Below are 26,450 nucleotides of genomic sequence, written 5' to 3'. Positions count from 1 at the left end.
TTTAAGTGAAAAGGGAAATAACAATAACTAAACTCATATTATAACAAAAATGTGGTAATAATTTACAGTTGCTTTTTTGCATGGACAAATTTGCATTAAATGGCCGGTTGAACTTTATTTCATCGACGTCAGTAAGTACAACACGTAGATGCAAATGGAGTAAATTTCGGTCTGCATATGCACCAAATGTGACTATACATGTTCTGAAATATAATGACGTACAGGTTCCCGGTCATCAGTCATGAAGTTTACTTTGTTTTACTCACAATTCCAACTTCAATGATGTGAAACTCTAGCTCCAAAATAGCTTTGCAGTGGGAGTGCAGACATTTTGTAACTTTAGTGCGGGTACAAGTAGAACATATTTTACTTTCACTCACATCGTTGCAACAATTGGCACAAGGATATTTTTCAAACCCTGGCATCCTGTTTTGATGAGGCTACTACAGAAGCAATCATATTTGAAAGTTTAATGTGTCCTTATGGCAAGTCAATCACAGAATTATTTCTTGCAGAATGTACCCTTTTCTTTAGCAGGTGTAGGACTTCTTTAGGTCAGCACCTTGTGCCAAGTTTAGCTTTGGGTTCGTCAGTGCAGGTACCCAATTAATTTGGTGCAATGGCCACCCGCTAGATCCATGCAAATGTTCAAAACCAGAAATAGGATGAGTTCATGAACATATGTAGACTTTCCAACTCATCCTTTACATGCCCACAAGACAATCACACTCAGAATTTCAAAATAATTTAACACTTTGCTGGAGCAAGAAATGTCCACCAAGACGTGCAGAATTCTGAAAGAGCAATAAATAATTTGTTACACGAAATTGAATTTGTAAAACTTTTAAGTTGCTATTTGTTGCTGCACATGGAATTTTGACAGCATTAGCAAGTACTGATGCAATAAACCAAAAAGAGAACGTGGGGCTTTTCTTTAATCTCGTCATGGGACTGTGGATGTTGCTAGCTGGGCCATCTTTACTGCCCATCCCCATGCACTTGAGAAGGTGGTGGTGAGCTGTCTCCATGAACTGCTGCAGTCCACGTGCTTTGGCATTTGTCAAAAAAGGATTCAATTTCAAAAGTCAAGAGGTTCCCTATGGGTATAACACTGTTCTCCTTAACTTCATGACCAATCTAAACTGAAGCTTAACTTTATGGAGCTACTAAGATGTTCAATAAACTTAGTTAAAGCAGGTCTCCATTTGTTAAAAGGACATACATCAGGCAAACCTGTAACATTTACTGTAGAGAAACCAGATGTAGGCTCATTCAGATGTTAGAATTACATAGATTAGAAATTTAGGAATCCTTCATTTTGAAACTTCCAGATCTTTTGTAAGACATGCCAGCCAGTTTATGAAAGTGAATCAAATGACTGTGCATCATGTCATGCTTACATCCTGAATAAGGTTTTGCATAGAGTAAATGTTTTATTTTGAGCTTCAGTACCTGGGAACAAATGAATCAGTTTTTTGCAGAGTAGTTGGATCCTGTTCAAACAGAGATGCAATGTCATTACCATGGGGTACAGCCACTAGTTTGTATCTGACATTATCCCCTCCTTTTCTCTTGCTGCTCCGATTTAAGGTTCTGGATTCTCCCTGCTGAGATAATATAAAATTCATTTTAAAGCGCTGCTGTTGTTCATTCTAAATACCAAGTGCAGTATAGTCACAGAATACTTTCAATCTAATGAACGTCCAGTCAACACTCAGGACATCTGTACATAACCGTTCTGAAAAGAGTTATTTGCATATAACGGTAAATTATAAAAGGCAAATTGCTCTTTAAACAAAATCTCAAAAAAGTCCCATAATATTCACTCAGCCCAAACTTTCTGCTTTTTGTGCCTTTCCATGTAATTCAAGCAGTTAACCGTCAGCTACCAACATTTGCCGACATTCCTGTGCGACGCAGTATTGAGAATTTTCTACAAGCTCGATGTCTATGAAAGCTACAACTGAAGCAGCTCCTGGATCCGAACTGGCTAAGATTCAAAATTTTTCATGTTATGTTTGGAATCATGGAATTTAGACTACTTTCCATCTTCATGGGGTTATAAACACACTGCGCCACAGGAAAATAAGCAACTTCACAAATTAAATGCTTGAATGACACTTGACAAGCCAGCGCTCTCAGAATTGTAAGATTTTTTTTCTTCCTTCCTAAAGGGACAGGCCCTTGCTGGGCACAGTTCCATAGTTGTTACCAACCCATTAGCATTTAGCCCAAGGATTCCTCACACATGAGCCTACAGATAGACACAAAGCTTGAAAAGCAACACGACTGTGTCCAGGTCGTGTCCTCATGTGTCAACAGGAATCAATCGGATAGTCATGCCAAGAGGGAGTTCTGGTTATTTCCCTACCTTTTCCCAGAAACAATAAAGTCGATTGTACAAATAAGCTTTTATCTCAACCTAGATAGCTGTAGACATGGGATGCATGTCAGTTCAGTGCTTCTATCATTAAAAGTAAAACTTACCACGGATTTTGAATCAGAGGCATCTCCCTTGTAAGCTGAATTTTCCTAAAAGAAAAATGATAATTAATATTACCTACTCATAAAAAATTGCACAGTATTACTGAGATTTATTTTGTAATGAATCTGCCACAGTGGAAGAACAATGCTATTTCTGATGAAAGAGCCAGTCATGTCTTTGTGATTACTTAGTGGCAGCACAGTAGCCAAAGACAGAGAGCTTCCTTCTCTAAATGCTGCATTGGGACCATCAGGTACTTACCAGGGAAGTTAGTTAGATCATTTTTATTACAATAATACCACAAACAGCAAAGAAGAAATTATTGTTAATGTCAACTGAATGATTATATCAAGCACACCATTGTACAAATGAATACACATTTCATAAATCACATTTTGATTGCAAAACAATGCAAGGACAGATTTACAATGTGAATCATAATCCAAACTTAAATGTAAAATATTACTTCATTATGTTGTGTAGATAAGAACATACGATTGATGAAATGTTGTTCGACTTACTAGCTTCCACTCATTTTGCATTGACAACTGGTACCAAATAATTTGTTCCAAGAATGTCTTCTGACTGTCACACCCCAAGCAAATTCTTGATGCAGATTATTGAACAATGCAACAAACCTTTGTTGTTTTACTACTAACATTTCTAATGGGAAGATATTCATCAACCACATGGTAATTAGCCACTTAGTTCATTTCAAATTGCATTACTTTCTGTAGAAAGTGCCTGCCTTTTTCCACAACTAAGTGTAATCAGCAATTAAATAAATGTAAGGTGTGCATTTTGTTGGGTTTAACCAGGACAGGATTTGCACAGTCATAGGTAGGGCCCTAGGGAGTGTTAAAACACAGAGATCTAGGGGCACAGGTTCAAAGCTCCACAAAAGTGGAGTCACAGGTATACAGGGTGGTGAAGAAGACTTTTGGTATGCTTGCTTTCATAGGCCAGACCACTGAGTATAGGAGATGGGGCATCTCAGTGCAGCTGTACAAGACATCGGTTAGACCATATTTGGAATACTGCGTGCAGTTCTGGTCACCCTGCTACAGAAAGAAAGCAGAAAAAGGTTTACTAGGATGCTACCTGGATTGGAAGGTTTGAGATATAAGGAGAGGTTGGACAGGCTGGGGCTATTTTGCCCTGGAGGATAAAAGACCGAGGGGTAACCTTACAGAGGTCTATAAAATCATGAGATGCATACATAAGGTAGATAGCTAAGATGTTTTCCCCTTGGTAGGGTAGTCTAAAACTAGACAGCAAAGGTTTAAGGTGAGAGGGAAGGATACAAAAGGTTCCAGAGGGACTTTTTTTTTCCCCACAGAGAGGATGGTGAGTGTCTTGAGTATCTAGAACAGGCTTTTGAGGCTGTGGTGGAAGCGAGTACAATTTTGTCACTTAAGAAACATACACACAGGTACATGGATGGGATAAGCATGAAGGGATATGCAAATGGGGCTAGTTTAATTGTAAAAACTGGGCCGCATGGACAAGTCAGGCTGAAGAACCTGTCTAAGCTGTGGACCTCTATGGCTCTATTATGTGGCTTATTTGCAATACTGTCAAAAAGGCAAAAAAAAATAATATTTAAGCAGTGCCTTCTAGGGAGAGATAGTGACACAATGACATTACTGGATGAGTAATCCCATCGGCCAAGCTAATACTCTGAGGACACAGGCTCATTAGTAGTGGGAATAAGTTGTTTGTCAAATCAAGTCTGCGTCACTAGTTAATAAGATCAGCTATGATCTCCCCTGGCTTCAATTCTACATTCTTGAGTACCCCCAATAATCTTTGGCTCCCTTATTTGTCAAGAATCTGTTGACCAGTCAAGAATTTATCTGGCGGAAATCCCACAGTGGCATACTAATTAATTATAAATTTGATGTGTTAAAATCCTTCATTTGATATCTAGTCTTCATAATTTGATTTGATTTATTTATTGTCAATGGTATTTACTACAATTACAATGAAAAGTGTTGTTCAGTGTCACTACTCTCTAATGCCATCTTAGAACACAGAAAATAAATCACAGATTATAGAGCCAGAAAAATAAAACAATAAAGTTCATCTAATAGTCTTATCTCTATACAGCTAGGTGGTCTTTGGAACAGCTCCCACTTCTAGCTCAGCCATGAAGAATGGAACATGTAAAACTGATTCAGGCTTGTAATTGAGAACTTATTACTTTGGGAACAGTGAAGCGTGACTCCATTTTCTATAATTCCATAAGAACAGCTGAAAGGCATTGATATTCCTCTGCTACCATGCTTTTCAAATCCTGTTATTAGTATAGTTATTCAAAAGTGTTTTACTCCAGGTCCCAAGTATCACCTTTGCTCATATTGCTTTAATTACACTGTCTTAATTACCCAGGAAACAGAATTATACCAAATACAATATTACACATAATAAAGGAATTCAGGTTAATTTAGTTGTGTTCCTAACAACAGTTCACATCAGTGAGAAAGGTGGATTAATGGGATTAAGATCAATGACATGAGAAAAGAGAATGCTTTGAACACTATGGAAAGACTTTAAAAAAATGCACCAAGTAACTTAATAAAAATTACATAATTTGCTGATTATGACAGAGAAATGATGTTCAAAGTGCAGTTAAATATTTATATGTGCAAGAAATTGAAATAACCTCAGGTTCTGGTTTCCAGTGGACACATAGACCACAAATTATAGGTTAAAACTAATCAGGTTTGTTCAGCCACAGCAGGTGTGAATTTATGTGCAGCAATGAACAAAAACATTCCAGTAAAAACGTACTCACTATTTCCTTTCCAAAGTACTCACTTCAATCGAACTACTTTCCTAACTGTTGTCCTTGTAGGCTAGAAGTCATCATTGATCAAAGGCAATGAAGGTCAGTGATTTCTTAAATCTGTGCTAACTTGAATTCATCACTGTGATATTTGTATAACTTCTTAGAGTTTATACTCCCATCACAAAGTTCTCAAAAGGTTATGGTTCATTTACAGCATTAGCTCTCTTTGTCACACTCTGTTAGAGATGTTATGGGCGGTTCAGCACGTCCCCAGCAGTATTCAAGAAAATTATCCTCTGCCTGCAATATGTTTTCAGGAAATAAGAACCAGATCTGAAAGTTTGGAGAAACAATTAGTACTTAGTGTACTAGCTGTGTTGGTGTGGACAACTGACCTCTGCCTCTGCTGTAAATGCTTTTGTGCACAATCTGTGGCAACCATTAAGCGCACATTGTTTGTCATATGGTGTAAGTTGAAAGCTGTAAGACACTCAGCTACTCAAGCAAAAATAAATCAAGAAGGAAGTAATAAAGAAACTTTGAATTACAGGGTGAGTCAAAATGACAGTGCAGTTTTAATTCCATGCTACTGCGGAAATGAAGCAAGATATGAGACAGAATTGCAATAATTTCCATTCTCAGTGGAAAGACAAAAAATAACAGAACTATTTGCTTTTTCTCCCCTCAGCAAAGAAAGGCAACAAATCTGCTACCGATGCTGGGAAAAGCCAGACTGAAAAGATTTTGCAGGATTTGAGATGATACTTTGAATCACATATTTATGTTATTCATGAACTGTACTTGCTCACCATATAAGCTCAACTGGAAAGGAGACTTTTGATCAATAAGTCACTACACTGTAAAACAAAAGCTGAACCTTGAGACTACGTGGAACTAAAAGATGATCTCATCAGAGACAGAATTACAATATGTCTGAGAGATGCTGTTGTTAAAGCATATCTGTTGAAAGAGGAGAAATGTACTCTCAAGAAAGCTATCAACTTGTGCAGAAGTTCTGTGAATGTCAAACATCAGCTAGCATGTATTAATAGAAGAACGAGACTTTGCATTATTCTGAATGATATTCCAGGCTGTATGTGAATGACATATTGGACAAAAGGAAACAATCTTGCAAAGAAATACCAGCAGAAAGACCAAGATCAGAAGGAAGTATATAATTATTTTAGAGGCCATCTTGCAAAAGAAAGGAACGCGGGTTTGGGGAAAGAATGACTCAACTGCTGAAGATGTTAATTTCCTTTGCACACAAATGCTTAGCTAGAAAGCAAAATGCAAGTCTACAAAAATGTTTGCCAAGTGGATGCTCAATTCTGACAAATCACTACACACCATTAAATAGGTTGGCGTTATCAGGTCTAAAGGTGATAAATGATTTGTGATGATTAGAATGCTGATTCCAGAAGGGCAGCATCAAGTGAATGTGAAACACCAGCTTTGTGGACCGTCATTAGTTTCACACATCTATGCAAGATCATGCAAGAAGGTGACCCCAAAAGAAGCCTACGAAGGTAATATTGAGATTACACAATTAAATTGCAAAAGGGATCACATGGAAATTGAACATATCCAGCACATGTACAAGATATTAAGGACCAGACCAAAACACCTCAAAATATGTTAGGGGTGGCACAGTGGCATCAGGGTTAGTAGTGTTGCCTCATAGCACCAGGGGCCCCGATTCAATTTCAGCCTTGCATGACTATCTATGTGAAGTTTGCACATTCTCCCTGTTTCTGCATGGGTTTGCTCCAGTTTCCTCCCACAGTCCAATGGTGTGCAAGTTGAGTGGATTGGCAATGCTAAATTGCCCATAGTGTCCAGGGTGGAAAATGCAGAGATGGGGTAGTGGGTGGGTCAGGGTGGGATTCTTTTCAGAGGGTTGGTGTAGTCTTGATGGGCTGAATGGCCTGCTTCCACACTGTAAGGATTCTATGATGATGAAAATTAGGAAGATGGCCCAGGCCCCAACTTCTGGCTTTTTTAAGGCATTGTGTTTTGGATGCAATGTGATTGGTCAAACTACAAGGGTTGAAGTAAAACATATTTTATTTGTACACTATAGTTAAATACAAAAAAAATTGGAATAATAACTCTATTGGAAAAGTTAACAGTTAACAGAATAATGGATTATTTAACTACTGAACAGCAACAGTGCCAATATAGTAACACCCTATAAACATATCCCTGGCAAAGCCAAATTCAGTAAAAAAAAAATGTCTCATAAGCAATTCTAACAGTAGGAAGAAAACCTAATCTTTTAGCTGTATCAGAGAGGAATTATAGCTTCCACATCCAGCTTCAAAACTCAGCAACTACTGAAAATTAAAGTTAAATCTGGTTCTGTGCAAGCTTGACCCCACCCCTTCATGCTGCTTCTATTGTTCCAACTTTAAAAAACCCTAAGTTCTCACAAGCAAACTTACTTTTTTGGCTTGGGACAGACTGTTCGTGACCTCTGTCTCAACCTCTCTCCCTAAATAAAAAGAGGAAAAAATACGCCTCTTAAAGCCATAGCATTGTCAAAAAGGCAATGCCCCAGAGAAGAAATATACCCAAAGAAGGCATGAAAAGTAGACCAGTCCAAGGATTAATATAATGTGGCACCCAAACAAAACTTAGTAATGCATAACCTACTGATGCCAGAAGTAGCAATTAAATGTACAACAACATCATTGGGAAATGACAGTCAGATTTCTCTTTGATTAAACTGCCAAGTCATTGCCAGAGCTTAATATTAGACAGCTATCTGAGTTCAGAAGTTCAATGCTCTCAACAGAAGTCAGTGCATGTGACAACTATGAATCTATATTGAACGGTTGGAGCCTTAAAACAGACAGTGAACTTAAACTACCAGATGTATCACTGCAATAGCAAACAAGAGTATAACAAGACAAACTGTCAATGCAAGCAGCTGGTCAGGTGATGTGATTTCACCACTGGCACAGAGTACAGAATGGCCAACAGTCCCAGGAGGTCCATTAATCCTCAGAAATTCAAATGGATCAGCAATAACAATCACTATGACAACAGCACTCACCATTGAAATGACCTTCTCCAGAAAAGAAATATCACCCCAGAAGTAAGCAAATTCAAAAGAATGAGCAAATAGCATCATGTAGGCATATCAACCGGAAACCTGCACAATTTAAAGATTAGATATACAAGATGTGCACAGAGACTGACAAAAGTGAAACTGACTAGCGTTGACAGACAATGTTGATAACAAATGATAATTTTCTTTTATGGCCATATATGTTGGATAACTTGGGTAATTTGTATCAGCAAACATTAGTGCATACCATTTTGTACTTTTTTTCTTATGAACTAGAGATTTTTAGAGACACAATAGCATTTAGCATGCTGGCTAGCTTCTCACCATCACGTGACTTCGATCTCTGCTGCGGCCATAGGAAAAGTTCATATCTTTGAATCAACAAAGATCTCCGATCCAGAGACATTTACTATGTTTGAACAGAGCAGAGTCAAAGACATTTTTCAAATTTTACTCAGTGGCCTTATCAGAACTTATAATGGGAAGAATAACTTGATAGCAATGGATTATCCACCCTAATCATTTCAATAATCCTGTTCCCACAATTCTGAACACAGCAAATCTATTAAAGTGAACAAAGCTGCATCCTGCTACCAACCTCCTATGTCATTAGCAAAACATTTCCAATCCATGGCAGAAGCTTCCCTCTGCAGAGGAGTCTGTGTCCTTGTAGTTGCGCATTAGTGCAAGTCATCTATTTATCTTCAAAAGATGATCTATGTACTTTGTATGTTTTTCATTTATTGGCCTTGCTGCTATGAAAAATAACAAGCTGCAAAGAGGGGGCACTATTGGCAACATCAGCTATCGCCCCAAAAATCATTTTACAAGTGTCATGTCACCCCTTTTAGAGAAATAAGTAGCTAACAGTTCAAAAACAAAGATGCGATACATTGAGATTTCCATCTGTTAGCAACATAACAGTTTACAATTTACTTCTTTGGAATATTGACATCTTTCATAATTTTGGACACCCATCAAACACCTTTACCTCCAGTTATAATACCCAGGAGTCACTACGCTTTATAACGTTTTCATTACACTGGGATCAATGGGTCAAATTGTAAGCATTCCCATTTTCAATCACAATAATGCCAGCTGACAGGAAACACATCCATCATTTTAGCCATCCATTCTGTTCTTTAATTGTCCAGGGAACGCCAAGAGATTGCTTGAGATTCTCGACTTGCAAATTTTAGTTTTTATTTCATCTGAGGTTTATTGAAAGTACTTTTTATTTCCTCTCCAATATAGCATTTAGTCCTTAAACAAAATGATAAGCACACCTCAGCAGCCAAGTAATGGCCTGTAGCTAAATGTTTGAATCTGTACAGGCTATTCCAATGGCCAGCACCTCCTCTACAGGGATCATGGTGAACAACCTACAGGAGGAAGAGAGATGCAAGTCATTATTATAAAGTAAAGGAAAATGGTAAATATATTATAAATTACATATAACCTACAGAAGGAAGCAAGTGACTAGTCATGGATTTATTGGCCAAGGATGATGACAAACGTTCCAATAATCTAGAAATTCAACCTGGGCACTGGGACAAGCAGTTATACAGCTTGTATCAGTCATACATAACACGCAGTATTCAGTTCTAATGTAGTCAATGCAATAAAATGTGTTGCTCATTAGCTGACACAACATTTCTCACTACCACCAAAAATAAACTTCTATCTGTACTCTGTTTATGAGGAGGGTTTCAGTGACAAGAGCTTTCTGTTATGAAGGGAAATTGGAGATTTTGTGGGTTGTTTTCCTCGGAGATGGGGAGCATACAAGGAGATCTGGTATAAGTTTTCAAAATCATAAGGGGGCTGGACACAGCAGATCGGGAGAGTCTGTTCCCTCTTGGAAAAGGATGGAGGGCGTGAGGGCACAGATGTAAGTTTCGATCGCAAAAGAAGTAAACTATGAACTTTACACACAGCAAATAGTTAGGATCTGGGACACACCACCTTGAGGTATAATCAGCTACAATTGAGGCATTCAAGAGGTCATTTGATGATTACTTGAATACATACAATATTCATATTTGTAGAGAAAAGATGAGAATAGCACTAGGCACTAGGTCAAACATTCATTCAGAGGGCCAGCATAGCCACTGTGGGTCGAACAGCTTCCATCTGGGCCCTAACAACTTTGTGATACAACCTGAAAGCAACTTTGTCAACAGGGAGCTCTCAGGCCAAAATGCAGCCTGCCAAAAAAGAGTCCTAATGGTCCACCAACTGGTATTCAAATACAGGAAGCAAAATAGCTAGTCGTGGAAGAAGATGGTCTTCCAATCAGGTACAGGTTTTCTCGTGCATTTGGCTCATTATCAGCAGCAAATACAGGAGGCATATCTCTGATTGGAAAAGCAGAGTGCAGTGTAAACAGAACTACTTTATTCAGGTTGAGGCCTTCACATTGTAAACAGCAGCGGTGGAGTGTCTTCTTGGGTGGGAGTGGTCAGAGATATTGCAAAGGATGGGACATTTGCCTGAAAAGAAGCTTCAAGCTGTCAACAGTTGTGGGGAATGAGGTTCTATATTAGTGACTGATGGGCAGAAGGCAAGGCCTTGCCATTCCCAGACAGGTACACAGTCACCTGAGGTTCATCGTCGAGCTGGCAGAATGGGCTTCCAAGCCCAAGGCACTGTGAGGGATGCAAAGGGAAATGGTGTGAGAGAGGGGTGAGGAAGGAATAATGGGGAAGGGAGAGAGGCAGAGAGAGAGATGGGGAAAAGTGTTTGTAGAAATTGAAGCAGGATGAGACATGGACAGAGTGAGGATCGGGTGATAACGTGTTTTAGGGAGGGAAAGAGTGCATGATGAAGGAAAAGAGATTAAGGGAATGTAAGAGAGTGTGTGCCTGAGCCCAGAGGTCAAGCCACACTCCCTCCCTCTCTTGCCACCCTCCCTGAAATTATTCATGGAGCAGGCTGGGAAAAGAGAAAAAAAAGGCATGAAAAGCAACTTGCTTCCTATTCCCAGTTTAAATGAATTCCACAGAGGCCAACTCAGAGAATGCCCTGCCAGAGGTGAAAGTGTCAGGTTACTGAAATCCATATCTCAACCTGATTCCCCTCCCCTTCCCTGATGACCAGGATGTAGGGTCTAGTCTGTCCATCTCTTCTTCTTAACCAAAATGTAAAATAAATAGTTAGCTCTCCTGCTTGGCACATTTTTGTGGCCAATTTTGTCTTTATATGAACAACTTATAAATTGGACTTCTTCTTCCTCTGAAACTCAAATTTATTGTTTTCCCAAACCTCCTCTTTCAGAAATTTCTCTACCAATCCCTGACTGAGTGAAAAATTGAACCATGGCCACCTGTCAAAAAGGTTGAACGAAATTGCTCTAATTTCACATTTAGAATAGAAATTATTTTCACTTGTGTTTTTACAAAAAATACACTGAAAAGTGTGTACAGCACCATACTCCAGCACCTATATTAACAACAGAAATCACATATCAAAAAATTAATACATAGTCCACCCATGCTCATTTGTTAGAATGATCTGCACAATAAGAACAGGGAATAGATTAGTAAGAGTTAACTATTGTTCTCCATCTGGGAGAGAAGAATGATCCAGGGGAAAACTGAGAACTGTTCCAATTTAATGGGAGGATCGATCTCAAAACACAAGCAATTCCTCAGAAATCTTTTGTCTGTTGAACTGCTAATTGTTGTAATGCTCTCTCTTGTTACCTCAACAAACTCCAGTAGAACCTAATTCTTTGACCGATAATGAGACATCACAACATGTCTGTCATAGTTTTACTGAACAAAAGGTCTCTTTGTTTCAGTTTCTGACTAATTCTTTATGTCTAATACATCCTTACATTTCATCCCCATGCTTAAATTATTACAAAATAGCTGCGTTAACTTGTTGCGAGTGTAGAAAGAATGTCTTCTCATTCAGTTATCGTCAATGCCCACGAATACGGTTGTCACTGAAAAATGTTACTGGAAGGTATGGCAATCTATTTGGAGTAAATCCTCCATTTGACTTTTCACCACAAATATTTCATGTCACTGAAAGTGGATTGCAGCTCGTTATAAATCAGTCAGGACATGTTTAGGGCAGGAATGGCTCCAAGTATTTGGTTTTCTAAATGCACTATTTCATGTAGGCTTGCCAAAAAGTATTCAATCTTAGTGACTGTATTTTATGGAGTTTCATTTTAAATTAATTCAATGCCGGTATGGCCATACATTTTCATCCCAATGGTTGCCGAAACATTAATGTGCACATGAATTTGTGGAATATATGTAACACACCAAGGAACATTTTCCCTACTATGAACATTACCTCAACCTCCCAGAGTGCATTGGAGCTTGTTGCAGAGGTGGCAGATTGTCTCAGTGTTGTGCGTAGAAATACATGCAGCTTTGATTTGTATTCATCACATGTCAGAAACTTCTCCTGTTCTGCATGAAATAGCCTTACAACATCACCCTGCAAGGGAGGAGAACAAAGAATTCATGTGTAAGCGAAGAAAGCTCCAGGATATGACGATTCTTTCCTGTCAACGCTGTCTTCTCCACTAAAGAAAGATAGAACACTTTGTGCCAGCATTATTTATGGAAAATGTATGCCATCTAATGACATATAACTTCATTAATTCAAAAATCTGTAGCATAAATTGTGCTAAGAAAGACATACTCCATGAAATGTGAATTACTCTGATTATCCAAGACTTGCAACTAAATCAGTGATTACCACAGTTGACAAAGTAAATATTATTAATCACTGCCAGTTAACCTCACTGACCCAGAAAGAGAGTCATTATAAGTGAAAACTTTCATTTCTTAAGACTGTAAAATTTTTTAAGGAGTTAAAAAGTTCATGTTTTTTAACTTATTTTTCTTTTCTGTCTTTATTTCTCACTTTTTCAAAACAGTCTGTCCTTCTTTTCTCTTTATTTTCCTTACCCAACTTGACAGTAAAATCACTCCCTCTAATTTATGTATTTCACTTTGTTATTCCTTTTGGACTAGAGAAACACTTGTTCCAACTGTTCACCCAAAATTCATCAGGCAGTAGATACAGAAGCTTAAGTACATATACCAATTGGTTGAAGAACAGCTTCTTCCCTGCTGTTAATGGACCACTGAATGGATCTCCCCAGTTTCAAGTCTAATGTTGATCTTGCTTTTATGCACTCTTATGCAGCCTAACCTTGTTAGCCTTGCTCTGTCTAAGCGCCCAATGATCTGTATGTCTTCTATATTCTGATCTGCCTGAACTGCTCAGAAAACTTTTCACTGTAGCTGTGACAACAATACATCAAATCAGTCAAATTCTAAATTCCCAATTGTTCTCTTTGTACTATTATTAGCTGTTGTTTCAAGCAAATTTATGGGTGTTTTTTTTTAAAGACTTTAAACCAGGCTTTTGTCAGTTCAATGATCAGCACTTTAGAAGATGTTCACTCCAGGAAAATCTGGATCTTTGTGACTAAATGATATGTTTTCCAACTGAAAAACCAGTGATGTGCTAATCATAGCTATCGTGTTAGGTGTCACCAAAATCTAAAAAGCCTGATCATAAAACACAGACGGGCTACTAAGTTTGCAACAGATAAATGCTAAAGATTGGACGCTAGAGATGAGATAACTCACCTAAAAAACCAGCAATTCAAAGTTTCAATTATTTGAATCATTGTCCTATTTATATACTTGGCTTATTGACAGGAAGAGTGGACAATAAAGGGTTTTGCACACTGGTGCGGAGTTCTATAAATAGCACTTACCAATATAACAGGTTACAGTTCTGTGATGACTACACAGCTTATACTAACAAAGACTGAATTTTATTTTGTTTCTCATCAGCTTCTAACATTTTTGCAAATGACATTGGAAACACAGGCAAAAAAGGAATGCAAAAGAGCGAACTAATGTGCTCAATTTACTCGCGCATTTCGGCTACAACAAAATTCATTACAAGCTACTTATTAAGGCAATGACTGCAGATCTTATTTTAGTTTTTAAGATGTCCCTGCACCACTTTTAGAGCCTATTTGTTTTATCTGTTTTAACAAGTCAAAAGATAGCAAGCTCCAACCAGTTTTACAGTGGCTTGACAATCACCTCAAGGGAATGCTGAAGATCTGCAAATTAACTTTTTTTAAAACATGCCTTAATGTGGAGCCAGGAGGAACATAATTGCTTTCCCATGGAAGGAGATTAAAAAATAAAAAGATCAAATACTTGATGACAAGTCTTGTCTAACACATTAACTTCTAATTTCACTGGAGACTGGTTTTAGATGACAAACTTGAGAGCAGAGTATTCACCAATTCAAGTAATTTAATGGAGCTGTATAACTCGTGCTGTATCATTATTTTAAATTCTACTCTAGCCAGCTGAGTTTCCTGGGGTGTAGGAGACCCTGCAGCTGAAAGGGGAAGCGAATGAGTAAATGAAATGACTTGGTGTTTTCTGAATGATGCTTGACAACGAAGAAACGCAGGACTGCCTTCCTCTGAGTCCTCAAGCGAACGCATAAACCTATAAACCACATGAACACCTGAGAATGAACACCCACCTTTAATCCAATCTCTCCTGGCTGCCTTCCTCCTCATGTCAACTCCCATTCTGATGTCTAACCTTGTGACCTAAAGTGCAGGTATTCCCACCCAATCGCTATCAAGCACAAAACTGGCTATGGTCCCAAATGGAGGAGAAAAATTCAGCATGCCCTGCCACTAAATTTGGTGTCATCTCCAGGAATGATGAGGAATCTCTTACATCCCGATTTCCACATCACCTTCCCACCTCAATCATTGCTGAGATTATTATTACAAATATTTCCAAAGTGCTCCACATCATCTATGCACAGTAAAGACATTCATATATGAACATTAAAAGTCATTCACGTTCAAAAATGACTCAGCATGCTATATTAATATGACCAAATGATTAGATCACCAAGAGATTAACCTAATGGATTACTGTATGTTGTGCATAGGGTACAAGTGCCATTCTATATCAATATATTTAATGGGCAGATGGAAACATGGAGTTGAAGCCACAATCAGATCAACCATATACCACACTCATTCTGCTCCCAATTCTTATATTCTTCTCTCTGTTTATAATGTCATGTAGTTCCCTCCTGTAAAACAGAAGTTGGCCAGCTGACAGTGCTCCCAAATATTAATGGCATGTTCCACCTTGTTTGAAGAGTGGTTGGAACCTACATTATCTGGTTTGTTACATTCAGTGCAAATAATCTCATCAAACAGACCTAAGCAGCCATCAGGCAGGAGGATTGGTGGCAGCCTTCAAATGTAAACGTAACTGAGCAAGCAGGAAGTATTTTTGGTGAGGTGTTTCTCCACACCCTTATTTTGTCAAGCTACCATGTACAAGTGTGTCTAATTGTGTGTCAATGGATGCGAAAACAAACTGCACTGAGTGAACAATAAGTAATATCACTCCCAAAGATATCCCAAGTGAACAAGTACAGGGTAAACAAAATTCTAATCATATGAATTAAGTGTAAATGGCATTGGTAAATCTGACCAACCCAAAAACTAACAGGGTCATGTTGTTCCTGTAGCTCTTTATTAATACTCCCATTCCCATCATTTCTCCATTTAAAGTTTATTGAAAGCTCACCCACCCTGACCCAAAGCTAAATTCAATAGCCCTATAAGATGCATGTTTAACCTTTGCTTGTTGGTTGCAATCATGGGCAAAAAATCAACTCTGTGCTACCAGTTCACTTCAGTGATTTCAGCATCTAGCTAGCAGTAAATGCACTAATTGTTTTTATCTATTAACAAGGTGCGAGCATTGAGAATGATTAGCTCCACAAGCTAGAATTCTGCAAGAAGTTCAATTATCTCAGTTACACAAGCAAAGTCAGTGAATCTACCTTTGAAAACCATAACTTATTGACTGCACACGTGGCCTAAACCATTCAATCTACCAAACTTTCTTCACATACCTAACAACTCCTATCAATCAGGACTTGTTGCCTAACATTCATTTGCATCACCTCACCCTCATACGCTTAGCACTGCTCAAAGTTTTGGCAATGATCTGGCAAAGGGTTGTGGGTGAGGCCATTGACTTGCTCACTGAGCTGGCTTGTTCTCGTTCAGACGTTTTGTCATCATGCTAGGTGACATCATCAGTGGAGCTTCCAATGAAGCCTCATCAGCTCAAATCAATTGGCAGCCAGGAGGAAATGGAAAACATTTGCATGTCCTAACCACCAGGGAACAGTGCTACCCATTACTGATATACCTATTCTTGAGGCCATGCCAGTAGCAGAGCTGAAAGATCAAAGTTGCTTATGCCCTTGTACCTAATTTTCCTCACATTCCATCTCCCTTTCACCCCACACAATCCTGTAATTAAAGCAGCTGCTCTAACTTTCACTACCCCAGCCCCTCCTTCAATTTAGGAGATAGCAGCGAGACAGAAGGACCAGACAAGAGAGACCTGCCATCACTGCTCACCAGAGTGTGAAGTCACACACAAATTCTTCCGTTGAGAAATCAGATGAGGACTACAATGAGGCAACCTGCAGAAGGCTGATGGATATGCGCAACAATGCTACATTGCCTGGTACATTGAGAAGCCTGTCAGAAAGTCTATGGTTAATATCAAGGAGTTTAGTGAGCCCAGCGCTGACTTAGCGAAGGGATTCGTACAGGACTGGGAGACAGGAGTGCACGATAAATTGTGGGATGCCCCAAATCTTTCCAGAAGCCAGATGCACACAAGTTTGGTGCCATTGACATTTTCCACTGGCAACATGTTCCTTATCTGTAGGCTGCAGATTTCAGTGAGAACATCCTTATTGAAACACAGACATTTTGCACTCTGTTCTTCCCTGAGAAGCAGGTAAAAGAATTGCTTCCTCAAAACATTGACAAATATGGCATCCTGCCAAAAATCTGCCTTCTCCTTTTTCTAAAAAAGCAGTTTATATAGTATTGCGCAACTACTGGTCATTCCTCAAGCCATTCTGTAAATCAGATCCATGTCTTGGAACATCCAACTTGTACAGAAGCAAAAACTCCTTTAACACTTGCCACACCATTCACTATAGACGCCCGCAATTTCAAACCAACCAAAGAAGGCAACAAACACAGTGAAAGCAACAAGTCAAAGAAAGCATTTAACAACTAAACTATAGTTAGCCAATGATAATGGGAACTGCAGATGCTGGAGATTCCAAGATAATAAAATGTGAGGCTGGATGAACACAGCAGGCCAAGCAGCATCTCAGGAGCACAAAAGCTGACGTTTCGGGCCTAGACCCTTCATCAGAGTCTCTGATGAAGGGTCTAGGCCCGAAACGTCAGCTTTTGTGCTCCTGAGATGCTGCTTGGCCTGCTGTGTTCATCCAGCCTCACATTTTATTATATAGTTAGCCAATGATGTCTTCACATATATTTGGCAGTGGTCAGGACTTGCCTACTGATGACCACATGTTCAGCCGTCTGAGGTTATTAGAGGACATTAGCTGAATGGTAAAGCTCCAAAACAATATCATTGCTCTGAAATCACCCTGTTCAATGCTTTAATCTATCTGCCCAGCATTCCATACCCGTGCACTGCTTGAGTACTAATGTTTTCACCATTATGGCACTTGCCACAATTCACCCCACAAGTGTGTAATCTCTCTGTAGATGCCACATTGAAGCACTAAGTTCAGTGCCCAACAAACTGACGTGAACAATCACAGTTTTTCGACTCACCATCACCACCAACAAAAAACACTTTATCCCCCAACTCCCCCAACACCTCCTCTCCTATTTCTACAGTTTACACCACACAAGAGCAATGGATGTGAGCTCGGGCATCACAGCATTATGCCTTATGAATATTTTCCACATGGGCTGTTATTATTTTCATGCTCCAAGGGTTATTTCTTTGTTAAAGTACATTTTCTGACATTGTTTTTCATGTTGGTGATTTACAGGTTGAGTGAATAAACATAGCTTAGTTTTCTGGGCTCCAGTGCCAGTGATAATAACAATGACAATGCTCGGATAAACAAATTGCACATCAAAATCTTGTAAAAGACTCCTAGGAATCAATCTAACTGCTGGGGATAGAACTTCAGTAAGTGAACTACAGGGATATTATTCAAATGTAGCAGGAGGGGGTCATTGTCCAGTGTGCTTTTGCTGGTTCTTCCCTTTATCAATGAAAATCTAATATTATAACTGCTCTTTCCCCATGGGATGTGGACATTGCTGAATGGGCCATCATTCATTTCCTATTAACAGTTGCCCTGATAATATGGTGGTTGGCCATATTCATGAACAACTGCAGTTGATTTGGTGTAGTTGCACCCACAATGCCATTGGAAGGGGTTTCTGTCTCATATTCTTTGAATAAAGATTAGAAGAAATGTTAATGAGAAAGGAATGTAGGTCAACTACTTTGTCTATTGAATTTGAGTGATCAGAATTGTTATACTAATAAGTTGCGTATTATGACAATTATCCTGCAGAAATAAGTTTTCCCAACAAAGTTACCATAGCTCATACCCCTTTTAAAACATCGTCCATATCATCACTGTACTTCATATAAAGGTTTATCTTCCAGCTCGTGTTGCAGTTCACAGAGTTTACCTACAGTTAAAAATATAAAAATTAATGAAATATCATTGAAAGAAAATAATTACCTTCTTGCTATAAAAGACCCATTGACCACCAACCACTACAAATCATTCTGCATTATTTATGTGATATTCATGTCAGAAACTTGCATGTAATTTCATTGTGCATCAAAAGAAGTGGAGTACAACTTACCTCCACTCCCAAACACATTTTATGTTTGTATAAAAAAAGTTATCTATTATCATTTTGTTTATTAGAATTTTAAAAACATTGTCTCTTCAAAGTTTTCTTTCTTAAATAACAAATTAGCCTACATGCTCACGTAATATCTGATCTCATGTAAAATTCAATTCCTGACCACTGGCCAAAGAAATCATCCATTCTTCCAAATACCACCTGCATAATCTGACCTCTGACTTGTAGCCAAAATATCCCAATTCTATATACATGTCACCAGCTTGCCATTGAAGTCAAACTTGCACTGTCGAAAACCTACTTGGTAGAAGCATAGCATGGCACACCATTGAAAATGGCCTATGAAGCTTCTAATTTCTGTGCACGTCAATGTGGCTTTTGTACTACTTTTTAGTGGGAGGTCTCCGATGTGGCAATTCTGTGACAGCAAAACAATGGCAGCTGGTGATTTCAAACCCTCCAAATTGGAAATTTTAGAAGTCTGAGAACTTTTACGTGACGATAGCATGAAAACATTAGGCAGTTGTGCATACGCCCAACTGAATAGAAGGAAATACTACAGGGATGGTACATCCATACAAACCAGCAGCTCGACCTCTCTCTCCATTTTGATGCTTAACTTATTTTTCCTGCTCCTCTTTGTTCTTTGTTTTTATTTCCTTAAGCCATTTTCAGGTCCTCCTCCACTATCTGTTCTTTCCATCTTTTGCTGCAAACCATTACTTTTCCTTTATCTTCGGACCTTCCCTTCCTCCTTTGAGTTCTTACCTCCTGACAGCCTGCGTTGTCAAGCAGCTCATAAGTACTAGCATGTAATGGCTGTCCAGCATTCACTGGATTTAGGACGACTTTGTCTCCAACCACCACCTGAAACACAGCATCATATTTGTGTCACTATCACAAATATCACATCAGATTAAGAAAATGACAACACTGAAAACCTACCTGCCATCATAAAGTTTTTGAAAATTCATGATGTAATCTCTGAACATAACTCGTAAAAGAAAGAAAATAAAAAAGACACAATTTCTGTCATGCAAAATAAGTTTTGAAATCATTACATTCTTGATTAATAAATTATTTATTAATTCAACCATGCTCTACTCCAAAGTGGCACGTCATTGTCTGCTTTTATGAACATGGCATGAAATATACTCATATTACACTCACATATGAAGCTGTTTGAATAAGTGCTGCTACTTATGCATACACAAGTAGCTTTCTCTTTACTCAAGGCAGAGGATAGGACTTTGTTCATTTTTCTTGAGCCCCTCTTTTCAATTTTCTTGCTTGAAGTCCCTCTATCCTTTTTCCCTGCACATTTTCATTTCTCTCCCTGTCTTTGATTCTCTCATATTTTCTGATGTTCTCTCTTTTTAGCATTCTTGTCCTTTGACAGTTTGGAATATTAAGTGATCCAAGCTGTCAAGAATATAAAGAATCAAATGGCCTGTGATATTTAATGCAACAGAAAATCCAAAAATGTTATCAGATAAAAATAGATCCTATGCCCAACGAAGTTGGAAAAACTGAAAACTTGCTTTAAAACGTGGGCCTTAAAAGAGGAGAGAAATATAGGTTTAAAGCGAGGATTCCAGAGTGTGGTGGTGAAATGCTTGACCACCAATGGCTGCATGAAAATAAGGGAGACACAAGAGGTTAGATAGGGAACAATGGACAGTTTCTTGTCGGGCTGGAGAAGGTTACAGAGTTCACCATTACAAGGCCTTCTACTTTTACCTTCAGCAGGTACATGGGAGCATTAGTAGCTGAAAGTTCCTTCCAAGTCACACATTATCCTGACTTGGAACTCTCTTGCTGTTCCTTCAATGTTCGGATCGTGGAAAGCCCTTCCTAACAGTACTATAGGTATACCAATATGACATGGACTTCAATGGTTCACCACCAACTTTCAAGGGCATATTAAGTCTGGTAGATGAATGTTGGCCTAGCTATCTGATGCTGCCTGGCCTGTTCCTCCAGCTCCACACTGTTATCTCTCAATCCAGCATCTGCAGTATTTACAATCTACAGAGTTCGTAAGTTTTTTTGACAATTTATTCTTTTATGTTTGTGGGTATTGCTGGCTAGGCCAACATTCATTTACCAGTCCTAAATGCCTTTGAAAGTTGGTGCTGAATCAGCTTGAACCACTGCAGTCCATGGCATACCCATAGTGCTGTTAGGAAGGGTGTTCCAGGGCATAACATTGAAGGAACAGCAAGATAGTTCCAAGTCAAGATGATATGTGACTTGGAAGGAACTTTCAGCTACTAATGTTCCCATATACATTCTGTAGGCAAAAGTAAAAAGGCCAACATGAAGTCAAGCAGAATGTTGAGGTTGTGAATAGACAATCTGGGAAGGGGAACAGGATCAGCAGTAAGGGCAGGAAATTTAAGGTGAATGATCATGACAATAGCTTTGATCTCATTTTATTTCATTCGGGAAAGGCGTTGTTTCTGAATGCTTGACAAACAGTGCAGCAATGCACAGCAACAGGAGATCAGGTGAGCTCTGGCGAGAGTATCCAGATAATACAGCAGCACCATGTAGTTAAGGAAGAGAAAAAAAGTCAAAGGATAGATCTTCATGGGAATCCCAGATATACTAGTGGGTGTATGGTAAGGGAAGCCATTGTCAGAGATGCTCTGGATAGAATAGGATAGGTAAAACTGGAATTAAGCAAAGTTAATTCCCTAGACCGGGATAATGGAGCAAAGGGCTTGAAGCAGGAGACCTGTAGTGAGGTCAAACACCTGATTTGTTAGCTTGCTTATAGCTGCTATAGTTCAGTGGCTGAGGGAATATAGGTATTGACAGGAAAGACAACAGCACATGATAGATATGAGGGTAAGGGGAAGTTGGTAGTGAGGCAACAGTTTGCAGATTGAGGAGTTTTGAGGGGAGGATGAAAACTGTCATTTTAAAAAGGAGTGGAACAGGACTTCAGGCAGGAAAGCTAGAATCGTGCCCCGTAAGGGATGTTAGATGGCCATCAGCATAGTGAAATTGAGTTTGAGGGAGTTGGAAATGAGCTTGGAAAGGGCAGTGGTAAATTAGAGACAAATTATGACAAAGCAGTTTAGGATAATAGCAGGGGTCTAAGTAAGTTTAGTTTGATGGGCAGAAAAAGTAAAAGAAGCAGAGACAGATGAATACATGGTCTCCATTTTTTGATAAAACAGTCCATGAGCTCCATTAGCAAGTTGTGTGTGCTAACAGACAAAGGGGCCGCTGATACAGTGGGTATTGGGAGAAAAACTGGAGGCTACCTTTGACTTTCAGCATAGTCTTGACTAGCAGTTTGTTTTGATACCTTAAAGCATGTTGAATACCAAACATTTATTGTTTATTTTAGTTGCCTTCAAACAGCTAGTATTGCTATTTGTTATTGGTATATTCTTACATTGTCGCCATTACTCCTTAGCTTCCAAAATGGCTGAATAAATAACCAGGAGCCTTCATTTCCTGTTGTGTCCAGGGTGACTCTCATGGCATTCTTCTCTAGAAGTGCTGGCAACCTCTTATTCACAGTTAAATATTTGTTGCTTTTCATGTGTAGCAGCTGAAAGTGAAAAACAAATTATACCTCAGGGAACAGAACAATATTTATTTAGAAGAGTTTCCAATATTAGTAGACATTTGATTATCAATGCCAATAATGACCACTTTATAGATACACTGGCGCATACGTTACCTTCTGGAATGCACAGCATTGAGTATCAAATAAAATTCAGCCACTTCATCAACAATCAAACACTGAATTGCTTTATAATTATGTCTTTGTGCTACTATGGGCCACTATTTAATAGAGTCATCGAGTCATACAGCATTGAAATACAGCCTTTGGTCTGGCCAGCCCATACTGAACATAATCCCTTACTAAACTAGTCCAACCTGCCTGCTCCTGGCCATTTCTCTCCAAATTCTTCCTATTCATGCACTAATCTATGTATCTTTTAAATGATGTAAATCGTTAATGGACTTCAGTAAGGCATTTGATAAGGTTCCCCATGGTAGGCTCATTCAGAAGGTCAGGAGGAATGGGATACAGGGGAACTTAACTGCCTGGATACAGAATTGGCTGGCCAACAGAAGACAGCGAGTGGTAGTAGAAGGAAAATATTCTGCCTGGAAGTCAGTGGTGAGTGGGATTCCACAGGGCTCTGTCCTTGGGCCTCTACTGTTTGTAATTTTTATTAATGACTTGGATGAGGGGATTGAAGGATGGGTCAGCAAGTTTGCAGACGACACAAAGGTCGGAGGTGTCGTTGACAGTATAGAGGGCTGTTGTAGGCTGCAGCGGGACATTGACAGGATGCAGAGATGGGCTGAGAGGTGCCAGATGGAGTTCAACCTGGATAAATGCGAGGTGATGCATTTTGGAAGGTCGAATTTGAAAGCCGAGTACAGGATTAAGGATAGGATTCTTGGCAGTGTGGAGGAACAGAGGGATCTTGGTGTGCAGATACATAGATCCCTTAAAATGGCCACCCAAGTGGACAGGGTTGTTAAGAAAGCATATGGTGTTTTGGCTTTCATTAACAGGGGGATTGAGTTTAAGAGTCGTGAGATCTTGTTGCAGCTCTATAAAACTTTGGTTAGACCTCACTTGGAATACTGCGTCCAGTTCTGGTCGCCCTATTATAGGAAAGATGTGGATGTTTTGGAGAGGGTTCAGAGGAGGTTTACCAGGATGCTGCCTGGACTGGAGGGCTTATCTTATGAAGAGAGGTTGGCTGAGCTCGGACTTTTTTCATTGGAGAAAAGAAGGAGGATAGGGGACCTAATTGAGGTATACAAGATAATGAGAGGCATAGATAGAGTTGATAGCCAGAGGCTATTTCCCAGGGCAGAAATGGCTAGCACGAGAGGTCATAGTTTTAAGCTGGTTGGAGGAAAGTATAGAGGGGATGTCAGAGGCGGGTTCTTTACACAGAGAGTGGTGAAAGCATGGAATGCGTTGCCGGCAGCAGTTGTGGAAGCAAGGTCATTGGGGTCATTTAAGAGACTCCTGGACATGCATATGGTCACAGAAATTTGAGGGTGCATACATGAGGATCAATGGTCGGCACAACATCGTGGGCTGAAGGGCCTGTTCTGTGCTGTACTGTTCTATGTTCTATGTTCTATGTGACTGCATTCACCACTTCCTCAGGAACTTCATTCCACATGTGAACCACATACCTATAAAAGAATTTACTCTTTTTTAAATCTCTCACCCTAAAAATATGCCCCCTAATCTTGAGGTCCGCCAGCCTAGGGAAAAGACATCTACTATTAACCCTATCTATACTGCCCATGATTTTATTTACCTCTATAAGGTTACTTCTCAACCCTCTATGCACCTGCAAGAAAAATCCCAGCTTTTCTTTACAACTCAAAGACTCCATACCTGGCAACATCTTGAGAAATCTTCTGAACCCTCTCCATCCGAATACTATCCATCCTATAGCAAGGTGATGAGAACTTGAACACAGTACTCCAGAATAGGCCTCACAATGTCCCGTACAACCTCAATAGGACTTCCAAACTCCAATATTCAAAAGACTGAGCAATGAAAGCAAGCACGCTAAATTTGAATTTGCAAGTTAATGCTTAGAAATTTAATACTCATTTCCTCTTGACAATTGCTGCAGTTTGTTCCCTTCCTGATGCAAAAAAGGACTGACAACCTTTCAAAATTAAATCAATGAGGCAAACTATGATATATAAAATCAGACTGCGCTTAATATGCCCCAGGTATCCATTTGATTCCCAATGTCATAATATTTTTATCAATACAAGTCAGTCTATCACAATGTGATGTGAATACAGCTGGCATAACCAGCCAGTAGTGGCCTGAAAGAACATCGAGTCACCTCCTACCTTTTACACCAGCATTCCAAACATACAAGAAATGGGAGCCACCAATAGGCCTGTGAGCCTGCTCTGCCATTCAATAGGATCATGACTGATTTGGGTTTCAATTCCACCTTCCTGCCCATTCTCCATATCTCAACTCCTTAAGACACAAAGCTCTGTCTATCCTGATAACTATAGTCAATGATGAAGATTCCACAATCTTCTGGTGCAAAGAATTTCAACGATTCACAGTGCATTAAGTTGACAAATTTCTCCTCACCTTTGTCCCAACCAGTTGGGACCTTATCCAGAGGCTGTGCCAGTGGAGGAAATCTCTCAGTGTCTGTGCTATCAGTAATATTTCCTCTTAATAGTTTTGCACAACACTGGCTTCCGAAACCAGAAGTACCAGTTGGCGTGAGTATAACCTCAGAGCATACCCCTATTCCTTTGCAATAAAGGTCAACATACCATTTGCCTTTCTAGTTGCTTTCTGTACCTTATGATAACTTTTCATATGTTTTACATGAGCACACCCAAGTCTCTTTGAATGTCAACATTTACAAGCTTCACACCTTTTTAAAATATCCTGCTGTTCTAATCCTATGACCAAAGTGAACAATTTCACACTTCCCTGCGGTATAAACAATCTGCCACCTCATTGCACTGAGCCTGTCTATATTCTTTTTCACCTTCTTTGCATCCCCCCACAGCTTACCTTTACAACTAAATTTGTATCATCAACAAACTTAGATAAATTACTCTCCGTCACTTCATCCATGTACAAATGACAATAGCAGAGGCCCTAACACTAACTCTTATTGCACTTCACTATTCACTACCTGTCAACTTGACAACTGTTGCCCACTTTCAGCTACCTGTCTGTTAATCAATTCTCTCTCTATGCTGATATCTTATCAACTCTACAAGCACTTATCTTACTTATTAACATTTTGTGCTGTACCTCCTCACATACCTTTTGAAAGTCCAGTTGCACTACAATGATTGGTTCCCCTTATTCTGTCTTAGCATAGTTACATTCTCAAAATAAAATACATTTTTCAAACAGGATTTTCCATTAAGCAAAACAAAACCCATTTGTTGTAAATATCCAATGTTTTCCTAAGCGTTGTTAAGATTTCATTAAAAGTGGATGCCAGCATTTTCCCAACAACTGATGTTGGGCTGACTGGACTGTAGTTCCCTGTTCCCTTTATTCGTCTTTTTAAAAACCGAGTAATATTTACCAACTTCCAAACTTTTGGAACCATTCCCAGATCTAAAGAATTTTGCAAAATCATAACTAATGCATCTAACATCACTGCAGCAATACTTTTTAAAAATTAGAAACTGAGCTATTGGTTCAAGGGCTTCATCAAGTTTTAGACCCTTATATCTCTCCAATACTCTTCCTCTATTATATTGATTTCCTGATCTTCTTCTCACTTTTCCTATCCTTGGTGGTTATCCA

At 39.1% G+C, this 26,450-nt stretch overlaps 1 protein-coding gene across 2 annotated transcripts in view; it reads right to left on the bottom strand.

Moving 5' to 3' along the window:
* itpr3 (inositol 1,4,5-trisphosphate receptor, type 3) overlaps positions 1-26,450 on the bottom strand; it is a 252,243-nt gene that overhangs the window by 136,201 nt on the left and 89,592 nt on the right. For both annotated transcript variants that reach the window (XM_059653417.1, XM_059653416.1), the window contains 7 exons: positions 22,542-22,700; positions 19,901-19,999; positions 18,866-18,949; positions 12,658-12,804; positions 9,636-9,731; positions 2,488-2,532; positions 1,453-1,607 (listed from right to left, as the gene is read on the bottom strand). In XM_059653417.1, coding sequence (XP_059509400.1) covers positions 1,453-1,607; positions 2,488-2,532; positions 9,636-9,731; positions 12,658-12,804; positions 18,866-18,949; positions 19,901-19,999; positions 22,542-22,700 — 785 coding nt within the window. The remainder of the gene's footprint in view (positions 1-1,452; positions 1,608-2,487; positions 2,533-9,635; positions 9,732-12,657; positions 12,805-18,865; positions 18,950-19,900; positions 20,000-22,541; positions 22,701-26,450) is intronic.

This window comes from Stegostoma tigrinum, chromosome 21, assembly GCF_030684315.1.
Source record: "Stegostoma tigrinum isolate sSteTig4 chromosome 21, sSteTig4.hap1, whole genome shotgun sequence".
NCBI classification, from domain to species: domain Eukaryota; kingdom Metazoa; phylum Chordata; class Chondrichthyes; order Orectolobiformes; family Stegostomatidae; genus Stegostoma; species Stegostoma tigrinum.
This window is presented reverse-complemented; position numbering and strand designations above follow the sequence as displayed.